Genomic DNA, 21,230 nt, shown 5'->3' on the forward strand with positions numbered 1-21,230 from the left:
ACTCAATTGTTGGTTCAGTGCTTGTAAGTCAGCATTTCACTGTTAGGTCTACACATGTTGTATTCAGCATTTCACTGTTAGGTCTACACATGTTGTATTCAGCATTTCACTGTTAGGTCTACACATGTTGTATTCAGCATTTCACTGTAAGGTCTACACATGGTGTATTCAGCATTTCACTGTAAGGTCTACACATGGTGTATTCAGCATTTCACTGTTAGGTCTACACATGGTGTATTCAGCATTTCACTGTAAGGTCTACACATGGTGTATTCAGCATTTCACTGTAAGGTCTACACATGTCGTATTCACAACATAAAAACATGTTGTGAACCTGGTGTGACATTATTGAAACTGTGCTGACACCTGGTGGACATCAAGAGGAACTACACACACACACAATCACCTTAAAACAGATGGGATGCTTTACATACGTTGCTCTTCTCACTAATATATATGTCCAATAAACAGACATGCAAAGTCGGAATGTAAAGTCGGAATGTAAAGAACAAACGACTGGAAAGTTCTTCAGAAGCAGCTGTAGTGAGTCAAGCATCTTGAGGTTACCTGAAATAGGTCAAAGCATATATTACATTTAACTCAACATCTTGGACACAGACACACGTTACCTGCTATATTTGGGCAACAGGATTAAGACAGAGAAAACTTGGTAAAATACAATGTATGCTTCTGTATTTGGAGTAGGCTGGTATATACAGTATCATCGGTAACAATTATGTACAAGCCACCTAGTTAATAAAATATTGGAGCAGGCAGTCATTAGTGAAGTTACATGTTAACCATAGAGGAGCCTAATAGAGGAGCCTAATAGAGGAGCCTAATAGAGGAGCCTAATAGAGGAGCCTGATAGAGGAGCCTAATAGAGGAGCCTGATAGAGGAGCCTAATAGAGGAGCCTAATAGAGGAGCCTAATAGAGGAGCCTGATAGAGGAGCCTGATAGAGGAGCCTAATAGAGGAGCCTGATAGAGGAGCCTGATAGAGGAGCCTAATAGAGGAGCCTGATAGAGGAGCCTGATAGAGGAGTCTAATAGAGGAGCCTGATAGAGGAGCCTAATAGAGGAGCCTGATAGAGGAGCCTGATAGAGGAGCCTAATAGAGGAGCCTGATAGAGGAGCCTAATAGAGGAGCCTAATAGAGGAGCCTGATAGAGGAGCCTGATAGAGGAGTCTAATAGAGGAGCCTGATTGAGGAGCCTAATAGAGGAGCCTGATAGAGGAGCCTGATAGAGGAGCCTAATAGAGGAGCCTAATAGAGGAGCCTGATAGAGGAGCCTGATAGAGGAGCCTGATAGAGGAGTCTAATAGAGGAGCCTAATAGAGGAGCCTGATAGAGGAGCCTGATAGAGGAGCCTAATAGAGGAGCAGTAGAGTTCACCTGCCGAATGCCGACACACGGGAAATAATAACTAAAACAACGAACGAGAGACGGTGGAGGATACCAGAATGAAGACAGACATGTTTCTGAATAAACGTGGTGAGTAATAAAACGGAATTACATTGGCCACTTCCTGCCCGGTATCTTATTCCGCCGCTATACAACTTTGCTTGCGTTATTTGTTGGCAACCTTGTTATTTACAACGTTTTTGGAACAGATTCCTATTGGACCGTTCCACAAATTATACCCACCCTGACAGGCTGACCATGTGTATATGACCAATACAATCTGACTTGACAGGCTGGTGGGGGTGTGTGTGTGTGTGTGTGTGTGTGTGTGTGTGTGTGTGTGTGTGTGTGTGTGTGTGTGTGTGTGTGTGTGTGTGTGTGTGTGTGTGTGTGTGTGTGTGTGTTGAGAGACCACTAGTTATTGGTTCCCTTCGTGTACACTAACACGCAGTGAAACACCGCTTCCCAGTCAGTACTGACCGCTGGGCGGTGATCAGACATATCCAGTGGTTCCTGTGACGAGTTTGACGCAATGCGACTTTCTTCATCAAGGAGAGTGTGTTTGCAGCAACAGCTCAGCGGTTTCAGGTCACTGTATCGTGTAGAAGATAGATTGACACGATCCTATATTTGTACATAACTTCTGTCTTTAACCGGTTTAGGAGAGAGGCAGGTTCTACATAACTTCTGTCTTTAACCGGACAATATGAAGACTTATTCAGTCTGCGGGTTGTGGACACTTTTAATGTACATCATTAGTATATCATCAACATCAAGTGACACAGACGGTAAGTACGTTTGATAACTAGTGATAATGTGGGTTTTGCAGTTGTAACGTTACTTTCTTAAACACAGGATCTGTAGAATGGAACAGGGTTAGGGACCGGTTTCCCCAAATCATCAGATTGGATCCTATTGTTATGGCTGTAAGGTGGCACCGCCATCTGGTGGTCAATGTTAATTACTGCAACTCCAGTGTTTTTACCGATGTGCTTGAAATACCCGGATGTATTGTAATATACTGAACAAGACTGGTTACTCGCATCAATGCCTCTGTCTCGTTATTTAACATTCAAACATGGTGTCAGAGTCGGATAACTAACCATGCTTTCCGCAAATTAGAGTCACCTGTTCTGGTTTACCGCCCCAAAAACATGCTTATTTGAGTAAAACTTGTCCTTAGCTAGAGTGAGTTTGCTAGTTAGCTTCAGTGTTGTTAGCAGCGGTTAGACATCCAGCACAAACTGGGATACGTTTAGAGGTGGATGGGAGGACTATGCTAGTTAGCTTCAAACACAACCTGAACCTAACAGCAGCTCAGCATGGTAACGCTACAGCTATTCTCGATGCTCTTGAACTTTAAGCCAGCAAAGTACGTTTATCTACGAAGCGTTATGTTTTCAGTTGTTGCAAACCAGAGGACGGGGAGTCCATTGACAGCTGTGTCACTAGGCGAAGGGAAAAGGCAGCTACATGTGACTATGGTGCTTTAATAGATGAACTGATCAGAGATAAGCTAGTGCTTGGCATAACTGATGAGGGAACCCACAGACGTTTGCTGCTGGTCTTGGCAGTGGAGACCTGCCGTGCAGCAGAGCTGATATACGGATAAGGTCCATGGATCTAGAAAGGCAACATATGGACAATGTCAATGCTACATTCAGGCAGTCCCAGACCAGTCCCATACCACTCCCAGACCAGCCCCAGACAAGTCCCAGATAAATTATTGCTTGAGAAAAGTGTCTTTGCTAAGATTCTATTTTTGTTTCTTTTGACCATTTTAATTGAAAACAATCACAATAAGGTACTTAATCGTTACCCAGAAATGATTTGATATTGAGATAAAAACGGCTACATTGGATCTTTTAACCGTGTCTCCTGAGGAAGCCTAGCATAATGTGGAAGCTCTCACTAAAGAGAGATCAGCTGTCTGTGGAAATGCAGCCTTTTTCATATCTGTGATTGATTCAAACGCCCCCGATCAACTAATCAATAAACCGATTATTCTAACTGATCCCTACTATTTAGTGAGATGATTTATTGAATTGTCTATGAGAGTAAAGTTCACATTTGTAGGACGACGACAGGGTCCTGAAAAAGGGACGTTTCTTTCTTTGCTGAGTATATCTGGCTTTGTCTCAAAGTATATCAATCTGTAATCTGTTTCTTTCAGGTACAGTTCAGCACATTGTGGCCTTAGTTGGTGATGATGCCATCCTGCCCTGCACCCTGAGCAGCACTGTCAGTGCTGTGTATCAGTCAGTAGAGTGGCAGAGACCAGACCTAAAACCAAAAGAGGTCCATCTTTACAGAGATGAGAAGGACGATCTTGTGCTCCAGAATCCAGTCTTCAGGGGAAGAACGTCACTGTTTAAAGAAGAACTAGAGAACGGCAACGCTAGTTTAAAGTTGACCAGAGTGGAACTCTCTGATGCTGGAAACTACACCTGTTACATTCCACTGCTGGACCACCAGAAAACCATCATTCAACTCATTGTTGGTGAGTCAACACACCTGCTGACCACCCAAACCCCCTTAGGAGACAGATCTCATGAAATCAATGGTGAGTTCAATGTCATGTCCATAGCATGATGAGTATTAGTTACATACTGTACATTTTTTCTATAGGATTGAGGTCAGGGCTTTATGATGGCCACTCCAATATCTTGATTTTGTTGTCCTTCAGCCATTTTGCCATAACTTTGGAAGTATGCTTGGGGTCATTGTCCATTTGGAAGACCCATTTGCGACCAAGCTTAAGTTCCTGACTGATGTCTTGAGATGTTGCTTCATAATATCCACATCATTTTCCTTCCTCATGATGCCATTTATTCTTCGGCTTGCAAGCCTCCCCCTTTTTCCTCCAAACATAACGATGGACATTAAGGCCAAACAGTTCTATTTTTGTTTCATCAGACCAGATGACATTTCTCCAAAAAGTACGATCTTTGTCCCCATGTGCAGTTACAAACCATAGTCTGGCTTTTTTATGGCAGTTTTGGAGCAGTGGCTTCTTCCTTGCTGAGCGGCCTTTCAGGTTATGTCGTTATAGGACTTGTTTTACTGTGGAAAAATATACTTTTGTACCTGTTTCCTCCAGCATCTTCACAAGGTTGTTTGCTGTTGTTCTGAGATTGATTTGTACTTTTCGTACCAAAGTACGTTAATCTCTAGGAGACAGAACGCGTCTCCTTCCTGAGCGGTATGACGGCTGCGTGGTCCCATGGTGTTTATACTTGCGTACTATTGTTTGTACAGATGAACGTGGTACCTTCAGGCGTTTGGAAATTGCTCCCAAGGATGAACCAGACTTGTGGAGGTCTACCATTTTTTTTCCTGAGGTCTTGGCTGATTTCTTTAGATTTTTCCTATGATGTCAAGCAAAGAGGCACTGAGTTTGAAGGTAGGACTTGAAATACATCCACAGGTACACCTCCAATTGACTCAAATGATGTCAATTAGCCTATCAGAAGCTTCGAAAGCCATGACATTTTTTGGAATTTTCCAAGCTGTTTAACCTTCTAGGGTCGGCGGGACGAAATCGTCCCACCTACTCAACAGCCAGTTGAATCCCGTGGCGCGTTATTCAAATACCTTAGAAATGCTTTTACTTCAATTTCTCAAACATATGACTATTTTACACCATTTTAAAAGACAAGACTCGTTAATCTAACCACACTGTCCGATTTCAAAAAGGCTTTACAACGAAAGCAAAACATTAGATTATGTCAGCAGAGTACCCAGACAGAAATAATCAGACACCCATTTTTCAAGCTAGCATATAATGTCACATAAACCCAAACCACAGCTAAATGCAGCACTAACCTTTGATGATCTTCATCAGATGACAACCCTAGGACATTATGTTATACAATACATGCATGTTTTGTTCAATCAAGTTCATATTCATATCAAAAACCAGCTTTTTACATTAGCATGTGACGTTCAGAACTAGCATACCCCCGCAAACTTCCGGTGAATTTACTAAATTACTCACGATAAACGTTCACAAAAAACATAATTATTTTAAGAATTATAGATACAGAACTCCTCTATGCACTCGCTTATGTCCGATTTTAAAATAGCTTTTCGGTGAAAGCACATTTTGCAATATTCTCAGTAGATAGCCCGGCATCACAGGGCTAGCTATTTAGACACCCACCAAGTTTAGCACTCACCAAAATCAGATTTACTATAAGAAAAATGTTATTACCTTTGCTGTCTTCATCAGAATGCACTCCCAGGACGTCTACTTCAATAACAAATGTTGGTTTGGTTCAAAATAATCCATAGTTATGTTCAAATATCCTCTGTTTTGTTCGATGCGTTCAAGACACTATCCGAATGGTAAATATGGGTGACGCGCACGACGCATTTCGTGACAAAAAAAATCTAAATATTCCATTACCGTACTTCAAGCATGTCAACCGCTGTTTAAAATCAATTTTTATGCCATTTTTCTCGTAAAAAGCGATAATATTCCGACCGGGAATCTGTGTTTAGGTTCAAAGACGATAGAAAATAAAAACATGGGGTCGACTCGTGCACGCGCCTCATCCCATTGTCCTCTGATAGAGCACTTGCCAAAAGTGCTAATGTGTTTCAGCCTGGGGCTGGAATTACATCATTCAGCTTTTTCCCGCTTTCTGAGAGCCTATGGGAGCCGTAGGAAGTGTCACATTACAGCAAAGATCCCCAGTCTTCAATAAACAGAGTCAAGAAGCTCAAGGAATGGTCAGAGAGGGCACTTCCTGTAAGGAATCTTCTCAGGTTTTTGCCTGCCATATGAGTTCTGTTATACTCACAGACACCATTCAAACAGTTTTAGAAACTTTAGGGTGTTTTCTATCCAAAGCCAATAATTATATGCATATTCTAGTTTCTGGGCAGTAGTAATAACCAGATTTAAATCGGGTATGTTTTTTTATCCGGCCGTGTAAATACTGCCCCCTACCCCCAACAGGTTAAAGGCACAGTCAACTTAGTGTATGTAAACTTCTGACCCAGTGGAATTGTGATAGTGAATTATAAGTGAAATAATCTGTCTGTAAACAATTGTTGGAAAGATTACTTGTGTCATGCACAAAGTAGATGTCCTAACCGACTTACCAAAACTATACTTTGTTAACAAGAAATTTGTGGAGTGGTTGAAAAAGTCGTTTTAATGACTCCAACCTAAGTGTATGTAAACTTCCGACTTCAACTCTATGAAATGGTTCTAAATAGGAACACTTTGCCTTCCTGGTACCAGGGCTGCTGAATCAAATGTACCTACTGCAAACAGCACAAAAACAAACAAAAAAAATAGGAACGCGAGGCTTTATCGTTGGATGTTTTACAGAAATGTTTGGTGATAAACTAGGAATGGCTTGGAGATGGACCAGTCAATCACGATCGACCGGTTGGTGACCACTGATGTAGACAGACATGACTTTCCTCTCTCTTTAGGTTGTTTAATATATTATAGCTCCACCAGATAACACCACCACACCAGGAAGTAACACCACCACACCAGGAAGTAACACCACCACACCAGGAAGTAACACCACCACACCAGGAAGTAACTCCACCAGATAACACCACCACACCAGGAAGTAACACCACCAGATAACACCAGGAAGTAACTCCACCAGATAACACCAGGAAGTAACTCCACCAGATAACACCACCACACCAGGAAGTAACTCCACCACACCAGGAAGTAACACCACCACACCAGGAAGTAACTCCACCAGATAACACCACCACACCAGGAAGTAACTCCACCACACCAGGAAGTAACTCCACCAGATAACACCACCACACCAGGAAGTAACTCCACCAGATAACACTACCACACCAGGAAGTGTGACTTACCTTTCTGATAGTCAATATCCCTTTTTTTATCAACAGGTAGAGACCTCCAGCTCCAGCAAGAACTGTAACAAGAACTGCTACTACAACTGTCAGCCAGCAGGAATGACACGTCTTAGGAAACATTTGATCTGAAACACAGGATGTAGAATTATTACAATACCTAATGCTTAATACACATGAAATGACTTTTAAACAGGACATTTTTTTACAGATAGTGCCTTTTTTCAAATATCCAAAACAGACCCTCACCTGGAACATGAACCCGTCTCTCCTTCATGTGTTTGATCTCCAACTGTTGAACCCGACAGGTGAAGGTGTTGTTGTCAGAGTTCTGGACGATGACATGGCTTGTCACAGTGTAGCAGCCTTCACGGTCTCTGGATGTCTCTGTAGGTCCAGCAGCAGAGAGGACACGTCCATGAGCATCACACCACTCCATGACAGGCTCTGGGTAGCAGCCTTCAGCCTCACACCGCAGGACCACCTCATCGCCTTCGTTTCCCTCAATGATGATAACTGGTCTAGACGCAGCACCTATACAGATACAAAGATATACCACGGCTTTCAGCCAATCAGCATTCAGGGCTCAAACCACCTAGTTTATAATGTTTGTGATATCAGACTGTATACCACAGGTATGACAAAACAATACTTTTTACTGTTCTGTTACCTTGGTAACCAGTTTAACAGCAATAAGGCAACTCAGGGTTGTAGTATATGGCCAATATACCACGGCTAATGGCTGTATCCAGGTTGCGTCGTGCATAAGAACAGCCCATAGCCGTGATATATTGGCCATATACCACACCCCCCTCGTGCCTTATTGCTTAAATATAACACAAGGGTTTGTTGATATTCTTGGACCTTTAAATTAATAGAGGAACTAACAAGTGATCACAGCATTGTACATGGACTTAGCTGGGGTTAAGGTAAGGATGTAGTCTAACCAATGTACAGTATGTAACTAATACTCATGCTATGGACATGACATTGAACTCACCCTTGATTTCATGAGATCTGTCTCCTAAGGGGGTTTGGGTGGTCAGCAGGTGTGTTGACTCACCAACAATGAGTTGAATGATGGTTTTCTGGTGGTCCAGCAGTGGAATGTAACCTACGTTTTCGTTTATACCCGAGAACAGTTGAGACGGTACTGTTTCTGAATAAACGTGGTGAGTAAAAAAACGGAATTACATAGGCCACTTCCTGCCCGGTATCTTATTCCGCCGCTATACAACTTTGCTTGCGTTATTTGTTGGCAACCTTGTTATTTACAAAGTTTTTGGAACAGATTCCTATTGGAACGTTCCACAAATTATACCCACCCTGACAGGCTGACCATGTGTATATGACCAATACAATCTGACTTGACAGGCTGGTGGGTGTGTGTGCGTGTGTGTGTGTGTGTGTCTGTGTGTGTGCCTGTGTGTGTGTGCCAGTGTGTGTGCGTGTGTGTGTGTGTTGAGAGAGCACTACAGTTATTGGCTCCCTTCGTCTACACTAACACGCAGTGTTGACGTAATGCGACTTTCAACAGCAAAGAGGTGAAAGGAGGCAGTGTGTTTTTCAAAGTTTTTTTTATAGGGAGTGGGAGTGTGAATTTGACTTGACAGGCTGGTGGGGTGTGTGTGTGTGTGTGTGTGTGTGTGTGTGTGTGTGCGCGCGAGGGGCAAAAATCTGATATCAACTTTGGAGGGGACATTTACATTACATTTTCTCAAGAGCAATTCCTGAGGGGGACACCAAAAGTAGTGCTGTAACACATAGCCTACATTGTAATATGGTAAATGCATATTGAGGAACCAAAGAAATAAGGTGTTTGCCGTACTCCTAACTACCGGTACCCAAAACTACACAACTAATCACAACAGCAATACCATTGCCTTTAACAAATCTTAGTTCAGTCACCAGTTTAAGTTGAGAGTGGGGGTATCCATGGCATTTTCCAATTATGTTCCTATTTTACAAGTAAAAAAAATTGAGAACCTTTCATAATGTTGCCAAACAAAGACTCAACAAACTTACCTGAGACTCCCTGTCTCTGCCAGTCTGTCCCTGCATATCTGTCCCCAACTCTGCTGTCTGTGTGCCATCTGTTGCCTGCTCTGCCTAATGACATCATTGTGAAACATTTCCATTAGAATTTCATTTCTTTCTTATGAACATTTTATCAACTAGTCTTTGAGATATTAGGCTACTAGGGTTCTTACTATGTGTTTTGGTGTATTGAAAAATACTCTTTTATTTTTCTGCCATTTTTCTACCTGGCTGGCTGGCTGGCTACACACACAGTGTGTAGGTTATTTACAGTAGGAGATGGGCTTCTATCATCTTCAATCATTCTATATGGGCTTCGATCTAAAAGGTAGCTAGCAAATGTGAAACGGATTAAAATGACAAGAGTTGACAGCTGTATGAGTTCACCATTTACACAACATATGCTGCAACCTTTTGTAATTTTAATAGTTTGTTTCATATTGGCTGGCTTCCAACAATAGCTGAATTTGCAAAGCTAGCGAGCACCAATTCAGTTTCAGTGGTGTTTGCTATAATCTTTGCTACCCGGGTTAAATAAAGGTGAGATTAAATAAATAAAAGTTCCCTTGCGACAATTTAGCTTTTGCAACGAGACCATTAAATATATTTAAGACAATGGTAGATGAGAGTGTAGTTCTGTTCAGTTTGGACTTCAGTTTATCGCTAACCTTATCACAGGGACTTTGAAGCACTAACTTACATCATCTGCATGCTGATTCCATCTTTGACGACGCCACATAAATGGAATAGGTACTAGCTAGCTTAATAGTTAATATTTGCGCGCTAGCTCTGCATATTCAGCTAGTGTGTGTGCGCGATTGACTGGATGAACCTCACGGCAGTTACGGAGCAAGCTAAGGAACTGGCAGTGGATCAAACCATTGTGAGGCAAAGGGGTCGCAATCTTTGAAACTTAAAAACGCGCTTATTAAGTGTCAATAATCAGCACAATTGCTTTCATTGCGTATTATTAATATTATTTAAATTACATAGTTATGTTTCAGTGATATATTGGGGGGGACAAATCATATTTTTTCCCAGGATGGGGGGGTCGTGTCCCCCGTCCCCCCGGGATTTCCGCCCCTGGGTACAAGTGTATCGTTAGATAGAACTATAGGATCGTGTCTATCTGCAATACGATACAGTGACCTGAAACCGCTGAGCTGTCTGCTGCAAACACACTCTCCTCCAGCGGCCACTCCCTCCCAAGTAACCCCCCTCTTGCTGAAGAAAGTCGCATTGCGTCAAACTCGCCACAGGAACCACTGGATATGTCTGATCACCGCCCAGCGGTCAGTACTGACTGGGAAGCGGTGTTTCACTGCGTGTTAGTGTACACGAAGGGAGCCAATAACTAGTGGTCTCTCAACACACACACACACACACACACACACACACACAACCACAACACCCACCAGCCTGTCAAGTCAGATTGTATTGGTCATATACACATGGTCAGCCTGTCAGGGTGGGTATAATTTGTGGAACGGTCCAATAGGGAATCTGTTCCAAAAACTTTGTAAATAACAAGGTTGCCAACAAATAACGCAAAACAAAGTTGTATAGCGGCGGAATAAGATACCGGGCAGGAAGTGGCCTATGTAATTCCGTTTTATTACTCACCACGTTTATTCAGAAACATGTCTGTCTTCATTCTGGTATCCTCCACCGTCTCTCGTTCGTTGTTTTAGTTATTATTTCCCGTGTGTCGGCATTCGGCAGGTAAACTCTACTGCTCCTCTATTAGGCTCCTCTATCAGGCTCCTCTATCAGGCTCCTCTATTAGACTCCTCTATCAGACTCCTCTATCAGGCTCCTCTATCAGGCTCCTCTATTAGGCTCCTCTATTAGGCTCCTCTATCAGGCTCCTCTATCAGGCTCCTCTATTAGGCTCCTCTATTAGACTCCTCTATCAGGCTCCTCTATCAGGCTCCTCTATTAGGCTCCTCTATTAGGCTCCCTCTATCAGGCTCCCTCTATTAGGCTCCTCTATCAGGCCCTCTATCAGGCTCCTCTATTAGGCTCCTCTATCAGGCTCCTCTATTAGACTCCTCTATCAGGCTCCTCTATCAGGCTCCTCTATTAGGCTCCTCTATCAGGCTCCTCTATCAGGCTCCTCTATTAGGCTCCTCTATCAGGCTCCTCTATCAGGCTCCTCTATTAGGCTCCTCTATTAGGCTCCTCTATTAGGCTCCTCTATCAGGCTCCTCTATTAGGCTCCTCTATCAGGCTCCTCTATTAGGCTCCTCTATTAGGCTCCTCTATTAGGCTCCTCTATTAGGCTCCTCTATGGTTAACATGTAACTTCACTAATGACTGCCTGCTCCAATATTTTATTAACTAGGTGGCTTGTACATAATTGTTACCGATGATACTGTATATACCAGCCTACTCCAAATACAGAAGCATACATTGTATTTTACCAAGTTTTCTCTGTCTTAATCCTGTTGCCCAAATATAGCAGGTAACGGTGTCTGTGTCCAAGATGTTGAGTTAAATGTAATATATGCTTTGACCTATTTCAGGTAACCTCAAGATGCTTGACTCACTACAGCTGCTTCTGAAGAACTTTCCAGTCGTTTGTTCTTTACATTCCGACTTTACATTCCGACTTTGCATGTCTGTTTATTGGACATATATATTAGTGAGAAGAGCAACGTATGTAAAGCATCCCATCTGTTTTAAGGTGATTGTGTGTGTGGTGTAGTTCCTCTTGATGTCCACCAGGTGTCAGCACAGTTTCAATAATGTCACACCAGGTTCACAACATGTTTTTATGTTGTGAATACGACATGTGTAGACCTTACAGTGAAATGCTGAATACACCATGTGTAGACCTTACAGTGAAATGCTGAATACACCATGTGTAGACCTAACAGTGAAATGCTGAATACAACATGTGTAGACCTTACAGTGAAATGCTGAATACACCATGTGTAGACCTTACAGTGAAATGCTGAATACAACATGTGTAGACCTTACAGTGAAATGCTGAATACACCATGTGTAGACCTTACAGTGAAATGCTGAATACACCATGTGTAGACCTTACAGTGAAATGCTGAATACAACATGTGTAGACCTTACAGTGAAATGCTGAATACAACATGTGTAGACCTAACAGTGAAATGCTGAATACAACAGGTGTAGTAGACCCAACAGTGAAATGCTGAATACAACATGTGTAGACCTTACAGTGAAATGCTGAATACAACATGTGTAGACCTAACAGTGAAATGCTGAATACAACAGGTGTAGACCTAACAGTGAAATGCTGACTTACAAGCACTGAACCAACAATTGAGTTTTAAGAAAAATACAGACAAGCACAAAAAAAGGTGAAACAGATCAGGGTGTTACAGTATAACATGTTGAAGCAGCACGACCCAGGTAATGGTGTCCAGGTGTTCCCAGAGCAGTGTCCAAAAGGTTCTTCTCAGAAAGAGAGAGAGAAGAGTAGAGAGAGGGAGGTAGGAAGGGGGGGATGTTAGCAGGAAAAGGTTAATGAAATGTGATGAGGATTGTAAATGTGTCTCTTTGTAGTTGTCACAGATCATTTCCTGTCCCAGAGTTTGAGAACTATAAAGTACATTCCCTCATGGGAGACCAGGGTTCAAGTCAAATCTTTCTATACTGACTTTCACTGCTATGTCTATATATCACATGAAATTCTGAAGAAAATAAAGTTTAATTCAGTTATGATATAAAGACATTACTGTTGTTAATACATAGTCCAACAGTATGTCAGGTTCTGACTACCATGTAACTGTTACCATGGAGATACTATTATATGTTCTGAATGTAATTCTATCACTGTTACCATAGAGATACTATTATATGTTCTGAATGTAATTCTATCACTGTTACCATAGAGATACTATTATATCTCCGAGTTGGGCATCTCCGGCGCGGCCCACGCTTGGATTAGCGTCCTACCTGACAGGTCGCTCCTACCAGGTGGCGTGAGCGAGAATCTGTCTCCACACCATGCGCCTCACCACTGGTGTCCCCCAGGGCTCTGTTCTAGGCCCTCTCCTATTCTCGCTTATACACCAAGTCACTTGGCTCTGTCATATCCTCACATGGTCTCTCCTATCATTGCTATGCAGACGACACACAATTCATCTTCTCCTTTCCCCCTTCTGATAACCAGGCGGCGAATCGCATGTCTGCATGTCTGTCAGACATATCAGTGTGGATGACGGATCACCAGCTCAAGCTGAATCCTCGGCAAGACGGGAGCTGCTCTTCCTCCCGGGGGAAGGACTGCCCGCTCCATGATCTCGCCATCACGGTTGACAACTCCCTTGTGTCCCTCCTCCCAGAGTGCTAAGAACCTTGGCGTGATCCTGGACAACACCCTGTCGTTCTCCACTAACATCAAGGCGGTGACCCGATCCTGTAGGTTCATGCTCCACAACATTCGCAGAGTACAACCCTTCTCACACAGGAAGCGGCGCAGGTCCTAATCCAGGCACTTGTCATCTCCCGTCTGGATTACTGCAACTCGCTGTTGGCTGGGCTCCCTGCCTGTGCCATTAAACCCCTACAACTCATCCAGAACGCCGCAGCCCGTCTGGTGTTCAACCTTCCCAAGTTCTCTCACGTCACCCCGCTCCTCCGCTCTCTCCACTGGCTTCCAGTTGAAGCTCGCATCCGCTACAAGACCATGGTGATTGCCTACGGAGCTGTGAAGGGAACGGCACCTCCATACCTTCAGGCTCTGATCAGGCCCTACACCCAAACAAGGGCACTGCGTTCATCCACCACTGGCCTGCTGGCCCCCTACCTCTGAGGAAGCACAGTTCCCGCTCAGCCCAGTCAAAAACTGTTCGCTGCTCTGGCACCCCAATGGTGGAACAAGCTCCCTCACGACGCCAGGACAGCGGAGTCAATCACCACCTTCCGGAGACACCTGAAACCCCACCTCTTTAAGGAATACCTGGGATAGGATAAAGTAATCCTTCTAACCCCCCCCTTAAAATATTTAGATGCACTATTGTAAAGTGGTTGTTCCACTGGATATCATAAAAGTGAATGCACCATTTTGTAAGTCGCTTCTGGATAAGAGCGTCTGCTAAATGACTTAAATGTAAATGTAAATATGTTCTGAATGTAATTCTATCACTGTTACCATAGAGATACTATTATATGTTCTGAATGTAATTCTATCACTGTATGTATCCATCTTCTTCCCAACTGAAGGAATAAAAACTGTAATGATTTAAGTGTTTGAGAGTTTAAAGGTTTGTCTGTATGGTGTTAAATGGAGCCACAGGTAGTGTACACACACTAATCACAAGCCCTGTCAGAGAGAAGTTCAACTAAAATACTTTTAACAATGTATTTTGGTCACATTAGATGTTGAGAGTCTATATACCAGCATTCCCCACACGGGGCCTGGCAGCCCCTGGCTCATTATATGAGAGAACGAGAAACTAACAAATACCCACCAACAAACTTTATTCTACAGTTGAATATGTTTTGACATATAACTATTTCAGGTTTGATGATGAATTCTACCTCCAAACGAATGGGACGTTGAAGGGCTCCTAATTTGCTCCAAGCAATGCTAACCTTTATGTGGGTCATTTTTAAAGAACATTTTGTTAACAATGAAAATTAAAATCGTTTTTTAAATAAAAAATCCTGAAGTTGTATCGATATATTAATGACATGTTTTGCATATGGGGAGGAACGGGAGAAGAGCTGTCAGACTTCATGGCATTTCTCAATGACATTGACCCCAATCTGAAATTCACTATTGAATGTGACACCAGACTTGTTCATTACCTCGATATGTGGATTGAGAAATCACATGGTACCCTGTTTACAACTCTGTATAGAAAACAAACAGAAATACTCTATTACAGGGAGACAGATTCCACCCTGAGACAATACTATATTACAGAGAGACAGATTCCACCCTGAGACAATACTATATTACAGAGAGACAGATTCCACCCTGAGACATTACTATATTACAGAGAGACAGATTCCACCCTGAGACATTACTATATTACAGAGAGACAGATTCCACCCTGAGACAATACTATATTACAGAGAGACAGATTCCACCCTGAGACAATACTATATTACAGGGAGACAGATTCCACCCTGAGACAATACTATATTACAGAGAGACAGATTCCACCCTGAGACAATACTATATTACAGAGAGACAGATTCCACCCTGAGACATTACTATATTACAGGGAGACAGATTCCACCCTGAGACAATACTATATTACAGAGACAGATTCCACACTGAGACAATACTATATTACAGAGAGACAGATTCCACCCTGAGACATTACTATATTACAGGGAGACAGATTCCACCCTGAGACAATACTATATTACAGAGAGACAGATTCCACCCTGAGACAATACTATATTACAGGGAGACAGATTCCACCCTGAGACAATACTATATTACAGGGAGACAGATTCCACCCTGAGACAATACTATATTACAGGGAGACATATTCCACCCTGAGACAATACTATATTACAGAGAGACAGATTCCACCCTGAGACAATACTATATTACAGGGAGACAGATTCCACCCTGAGACATTACTATATTACAGAGAGACAGATTCCACCCTGAGACAATACTATATTACAGACAGATTCCACCCTGAGACAATACTATATTACAGAGAGACAGATTCCACCCTGAGACAATACTATATTACAGAGAGACAGATTCCACCCAGAGACAATACTATATTACAGAGAGACAGATTCCACCCTGAGACAATACTATGTTACAGAGAGACAGATTCCACCCAGAGACAATACTATATTACAGAGAGACAGATTCCACCCTGAGACAATACTATATTACAGGGAGACAGATTCCACCCTGAGACAATACTATATTACAGAGAGACAGATTCCACCCTGAGACAATACTATATTACAGAGAGACAGATTCCACCCTGAGACAATACTATATTACAGGGAGACAGATTCCACCCTGAGACAATACTATATTACAGAGAGACAGATTCCACCCTGAGACATTACTATATTACAGAGAGACAGATTCCACCCTGAGACAATACTATATTACAGGGAGACAGATTCCACCCTGAGACATTACTATATTACAGAGAGACAGATTCCACCCTGAGACATTACTATATTACAGGGAGACAGATTCCACCCTGAGACAATACTATATTACAGGGAGACAGATTCCCCCCTGAGACAATACTATATTACAGAGAGACAGATTCCACCCTGAGACATTACTATATTACAGAGAGACAGATTCCACCCTGAGACAATACTAAATTACAGGGAGACAGATTCCACCCTGAGACATTACTATATTACAGACAGATTCCACCCTGAGACATTACTATATTACAGGGAGACAGATTCCACCCTGAGACATTACTATATTACAGAGAGACAGATTCCACCCTGAGACAATACTATATTACAGAGAGACAGATTCCACCCTGAGACAATACTAAATTACAGGGAGACAGATTCCACCCTGAGACATTACTATATTACAGGGAGACAGATTCCACCCTGAGACAATACTATATTACAGGGAGACAGATTCCACCCTGAGACAATACTATATTACAGAGAGACAGATTCCACCCTGAGACAATACTAAATTACAGGGAGACAGATTCCACCCTGAGACATTACTATATTACAGGGAGACAGATTCCACCCTGAGACAATACTATATTACAGGGAGACAGATTCCACCCTGAGACAATACTATATTACAGGGAGACAGATTCCACCCTGAGACAATACTATATTACAGGGAGACAGATTCCACCCTGAGACAATACTATATTACAGGGAGACAGATTCCACCCTGAGACAATACTATATTACAGGGAGACAGATTCCACCCTGAGACAATACTATATTACAGGGAGACAGATTCCACCCTGAGACAATACTATATTACAGAGAGACAGATTCCACCCTGAGACAATACTATATTACAGGGAGACAGATTCCACCCTGAGACAATACTATATTACAGGGAGACAGATTCCACCCTGAGACAATACTATATTACAGGGAGACAGATTCCACCCTGAGACATTACTATATTACAGAGAGACAGATTCCACCCTGAGACAAAGTCAAAAAGAAGTTAAATCAGGAGTAAAGACAGGGATTATCCAGTCGCAGTACATTGTAATGACCTAAAACATGACATTTCTACCTTTAGGTTGTGTGACATAGAGAAAGTCAAGATATCAGACAGGGGAGGTGATATAACACTGAGCTAATGAGAATGTTTTGGGATTTTCACCCTCCAGACATTATTCCCAAAGGTCTTAATGATTAAATGGATCTTTACGGGATATGTTAGTGCAGGCTGGGCCACATCAGGATAAGGAGGGGAAGTTTCCAGAGGTGGAAGGAGCTGGAGATCAGGCTGGTGTCCAAGCAAACTCACATGATTTGATTTCAGGACCATGGACAGCTACCGAGAGAAAACATCGCTGACTGCAATGCAGCACCACAGCAGAGGAAAGAGGCCACTCTACACAATAAATACATGCTGATGTTGGACCATCACATTCGATATGGAAATAAACATCATTCATTAAGGCTGGGTCATTGACAGAAAGCTTATTTTACACTGCTACAGCGAAACGAGGCCCGCCATGCATTTATGAAAGCGCTTGTTTCCAAAACTCAAATGATCTTACTGTATTTTACAGTTCTACAGGAATATTAAATATATGTTCAATATGTTATATAAAAGTGTTATTTTTATTGTAATTGTAACATTTATGGGGTCGTTCCATGTGTGATAACAGGTGTGATATTATTAATCAGAAACCCGTTTTCCTACCGTAGGTAGTAGGTTGCATAGTGACAGCAACATTGTAACTCTCCGATGCAGCGGTTCAAGTTAAATTCCCTTCTGCCTGGTAAGGAACCTCCTATATGTACACGCGTCCACACAACATGTTAACGGTCATAAACACACAACTACACTGATAATTGGAGCTTATTTCTTCATCCTCCAATAAATAAGTGGTGAGACTCCCTGTTTGACGGACACAATTATCCTCCATAGATGTCGGTATAGACATATACTCCAATACTGTCGCATGTTCTGATTAAATACCTCCGTGTCTGGGAAGGGCTTGGTGTGTTTGGTTCTGATTAAATACCTCCGTGTCTGGGAAGGGCTTGGTGTGTTTGGTTCTGATTATATACCTCCGTGTCTGGGAAGGGCTTGGTGTGTTTGGTTCTGATTATATACCTCCGTGTCTGGGAAGGGCTTGGTGTGTTTGGTACCGATTAAATACCTCCGTGTCTGGGAAGGGCTTGGTGTGTTTGGTACTGATTAAATACCTCCGTGTCTGGGAAGGGCTTGGTGTGTTTGGTTCTGATTAAATACCTCCGTGTCTGGGAAGGGCTTGGTGTGTTTGGTACTGATTAAATACCTCCGTGTCTGGGAAGGGCTTGGTGTGTTTGGTTCTGATTAAATACCTCCGTGTCTGGGAAGGGCTTGGTGTGTTTGGTACTGATTAAATACCTCCGTGTCTGGGAAGGGCTTGGTGTGTTTGGTTCTGATTAAATACCTCCGTGTCTGGGAAGGGCTTGGTGTGTTGGACTAAAACCAGGGCTCCAATTGACTGAGGGTGTCACGTATCCTTTGTTAAAGAAAATAGCAAAAATGATATCTATTGTTTGCTTTACATTTGTGAATAAATAAAACGTATCCAGATTATATCCAGCGGTCTATAACAATGCTTAACTCTGTGACGTCTTATGGTAGAAACAACCTCTAAAATGCCGAGAAAGACGGGACTCCGATGCATATGGAGATAAACTGATTCCTCTCTATGACAATCTGAAGCTGAGCTGCAGCCTATATTATTCTTAGAGGTACAAAAAAATGGACTTTGCTATTCTGTCCCTATTAATTGAGCTTTTCTCTTTCTGAAAAGAGAAGATATTTGTTTAAACCCAGGCAGCTTTTAGGGAAGCACTTCTGTTGTTGGGTTTTACAACGGACGAGAAGCCAGCAGTTGAAGCTTACAGTTTTCTGCGACAGTAGAGCCTCTGTCTGGGTGGAAAGGTCACTTTTGAAAGTGCCATGCTTGGATTCATCAGGATGTCTAAGATGTCATTATTTTTCTCTCGTCTAGGATGGCAGAACATCCGGGCCATTGGTGATTTTATCAATGTAATCAGATATACCAGGCTGTGTTATTGACATTGAACTGATTATATAGCCTACTAACCAGATGTGTTAAATTGTGTTTAATTTGTAGCAGAGGACTATTAATTGGGCTGCTGTTATGTTTTGTTCCTCCGACTTTTAGCTGAGAAAAAAATGGACCCAAACACATTGTGGGGCAGAACGTCCAGGTCCGGTCCTGGAAGTGTTTAACACGTTTTATGTACACACTTTATTATAATACTTATGAAATGCACATTGTTATATTTGGTAACACATGTTTATTTCCCCTCGACTCCAACCCCATTCGATGTAATGTCTACATAAGGGTCCAAACGACAAAACACTCACACAGCTCTGAGGAAGGCCTTGAGGCCGATACGGACAGCTGAATAAAGAGCAGTGATACTAGCAAGAGCAGTGGGCTGGTTTCTCCTTTTTATCAGTTTAACAACGTATAAAATACAACATTATTCAGAATATCAGATAACAGGACTTATTATCCAGCTGCGTATTGTTAGGTAGCTCTGGTCCAGGGTGTTATATCCATCAAGACGGTTCAGCACCATCAAGATGCACGTCACACCCTGGACCAGAGCTAATCATTAGGACGTAGTGCAACAACATATTCCAGTTTGATACGTCCCTAATGGCCCCCTATTCCCTTTATAGTGCACTACAATAGGGTACCATTTGGGAAGGAAATAAGTTCGTAATTACAACAAAGTACCACTGGGGGGGCGACAGACAGTAGACTACTCTGTACAATAGAACATGAATATATAAATTACATTATAATGCCAATCACTGCAGAAAGTGTGTGTGTGTGTGTGTGTGTGTGTGTGTGTGTGTGTGTGTGTGTGTGTGTGTGTGTGTCAGTATGACTCCAGTTACAATGAAAATCACTTTGTTCAACAGACCTGGAGATATTTATTGGTTATTGATGGATCAGCAAAGTGATTGGTGATTGATTGGTAACATGGTGAGTACAGGGTTCTCCATGTTTTCTCCCAGGTCAGTAATGTATTGCTTTGTCCCAAATGGAACCCTATTCCCTATGTAGTGCACTACTTTACACCAGGACCTATTTGAACCCTATTCCAACCCTATTCCCTATGTAGTGCACTACTTTAGACCAGGACCTATTTGAACCCTATTCCAACCCTATTCCCTATGTAGTGCACTACTTTAGACCAGGACCTATTTGAACCCTATTCCAACCCTATTCCCTATGTAGTGCACTACTTTACACCAGGACCTATTTGAACACTATTCCCTATGTAGTGCACTACTTTAGACTAGGACCTATTTGAACCCTATTCCAACCCTATTCCTATGAAGTGCACTACTTTAGACCAGGACCTATTTGACCATTATTCCCTATGTTGTGCATTACGTTAGACCATACCTGCACTACATAAGGAATAGGGTGCCATTTGGGATGTGTCCCAAACTAAGAATAGTTTAGTGTCCCGTACTAAGAATGGTTATTATTCCAGACAATGCAGGGCTGCGTTCAGTACATAAAAACTAAATAGAACGTTCAGTACATTAAAACTAAATAGAACGTTCAGTACATAAAAACTAAATAGAACGTTCAGCACATTAAAACTAAATAGAACGTTCAGTATATTAAAACTAAATAGAACGTTCAGTACATTAAAACTAAATAGAACGTTCAGTACATTAAAACTAAATAGAACGTTCAGTATATTAAAACTAAATAGAACGTTCAGT

General features: G+C 42.2%; 2 protein-coding genes across 2 annotated transcripts; one reads left to right on the forward strand and one right to left on the reverse strand.

Annotated features, from left to right (window-relative positions):
* Window positions 1-1,989: 1,989 nt before the first annotated feature.
* On the forward strand, window positions 1,990-7,497 carry LOC123728788 (myelin-oligodendrocyte glycoprotein-like). Its single transcript, XM_045701748.1, has 3 exons — window positions 1,990-2,193; window positions 3,579-3,905; window positions 7,298-7,497. Exons 1-3 carry the CDS (start codon window positions 2,112-2,114, stop codon window positions 7,327-7,329), a joined length of 441 nt encoding a protein of 146 aa, XP_045557704.1. The 5' UTR covers window positions 1,990-2,111; the 3' UTR covers window positions 7,330-7,497.
* LOC123728678 (butyrophilin subfamily 2 member A2-like) lies at window positions 7,467-10,952 on the reverse strand. Its single transcript, XM_045700626.1, has 3 exons — window positions 10,922-10,952; window positions 8,262-8,420; window positions 7,467-7,795 (listed from the first exon to the last, which is right to left on the reverse strand). Exons 1-3 carry the CDS (start codon window positions 10,950-10,952, stop codon window positions 7,467-7,469), a joined length of 519 nt encoding a protein of 172 aa, XP_045556582.1.
* Window positions 10,953-21,230: the final 10,278 nt, after the last annotated feature.

This window comes from Salmo salar, chromosome ssa18, assembly GCF_905237065.1.
Source record: "Salmo salar chromosome ssa18, Ssal_v3.1, whole genome shotgun sequence".
Lineage (NCBI taxonomy): Eukaryota > Metazoa > Chordata > Actinopteri > Salmoniformes > Salmonidae > Salmo > Salmo salar.

Coding starts and splice junctions, on each gene's coding strand:
- LOC123728788 (XM_045701748.1), top strand. CDS start 2,112: ATGAAGACTTATTCAGTCTGCGGGTTGTGGACACTTTTAATGTACATC. Junction 2,194..3,578: donor AACATCAAGTGACACAGACG/GTAAGTACGTTT, acceptor TGTTTCTTTCAG/GTACAGTTCAGCACATTGTG. Junction 3,906..7,297: donor CATCATTCAACTCATTGTTG/GTGAGTCAACAC, acceptor TTTTATCAACAG/GTAGAGACCTCCAGCTCCAG.
- LOC123728678 (XM_045700626.1), bottom strand. CDS start 10,952: ATGAAGACAGACATGTTTCTGAATAAACGTG. Junction 8,421..10,921: donor CATGTTTCTGAATAAACGTG/GTGAGTAATAAA, acceptor ACGTTTATTCAG/AAACAGTACCGTCTCAACTG. Junction 7,796..8,261: donor CAGATCTCATGAAATCAAGG/GTGAGTTCAATG, acceptor GTATCTGTATAG/GTGCTGCGTCTAGACCAGTT.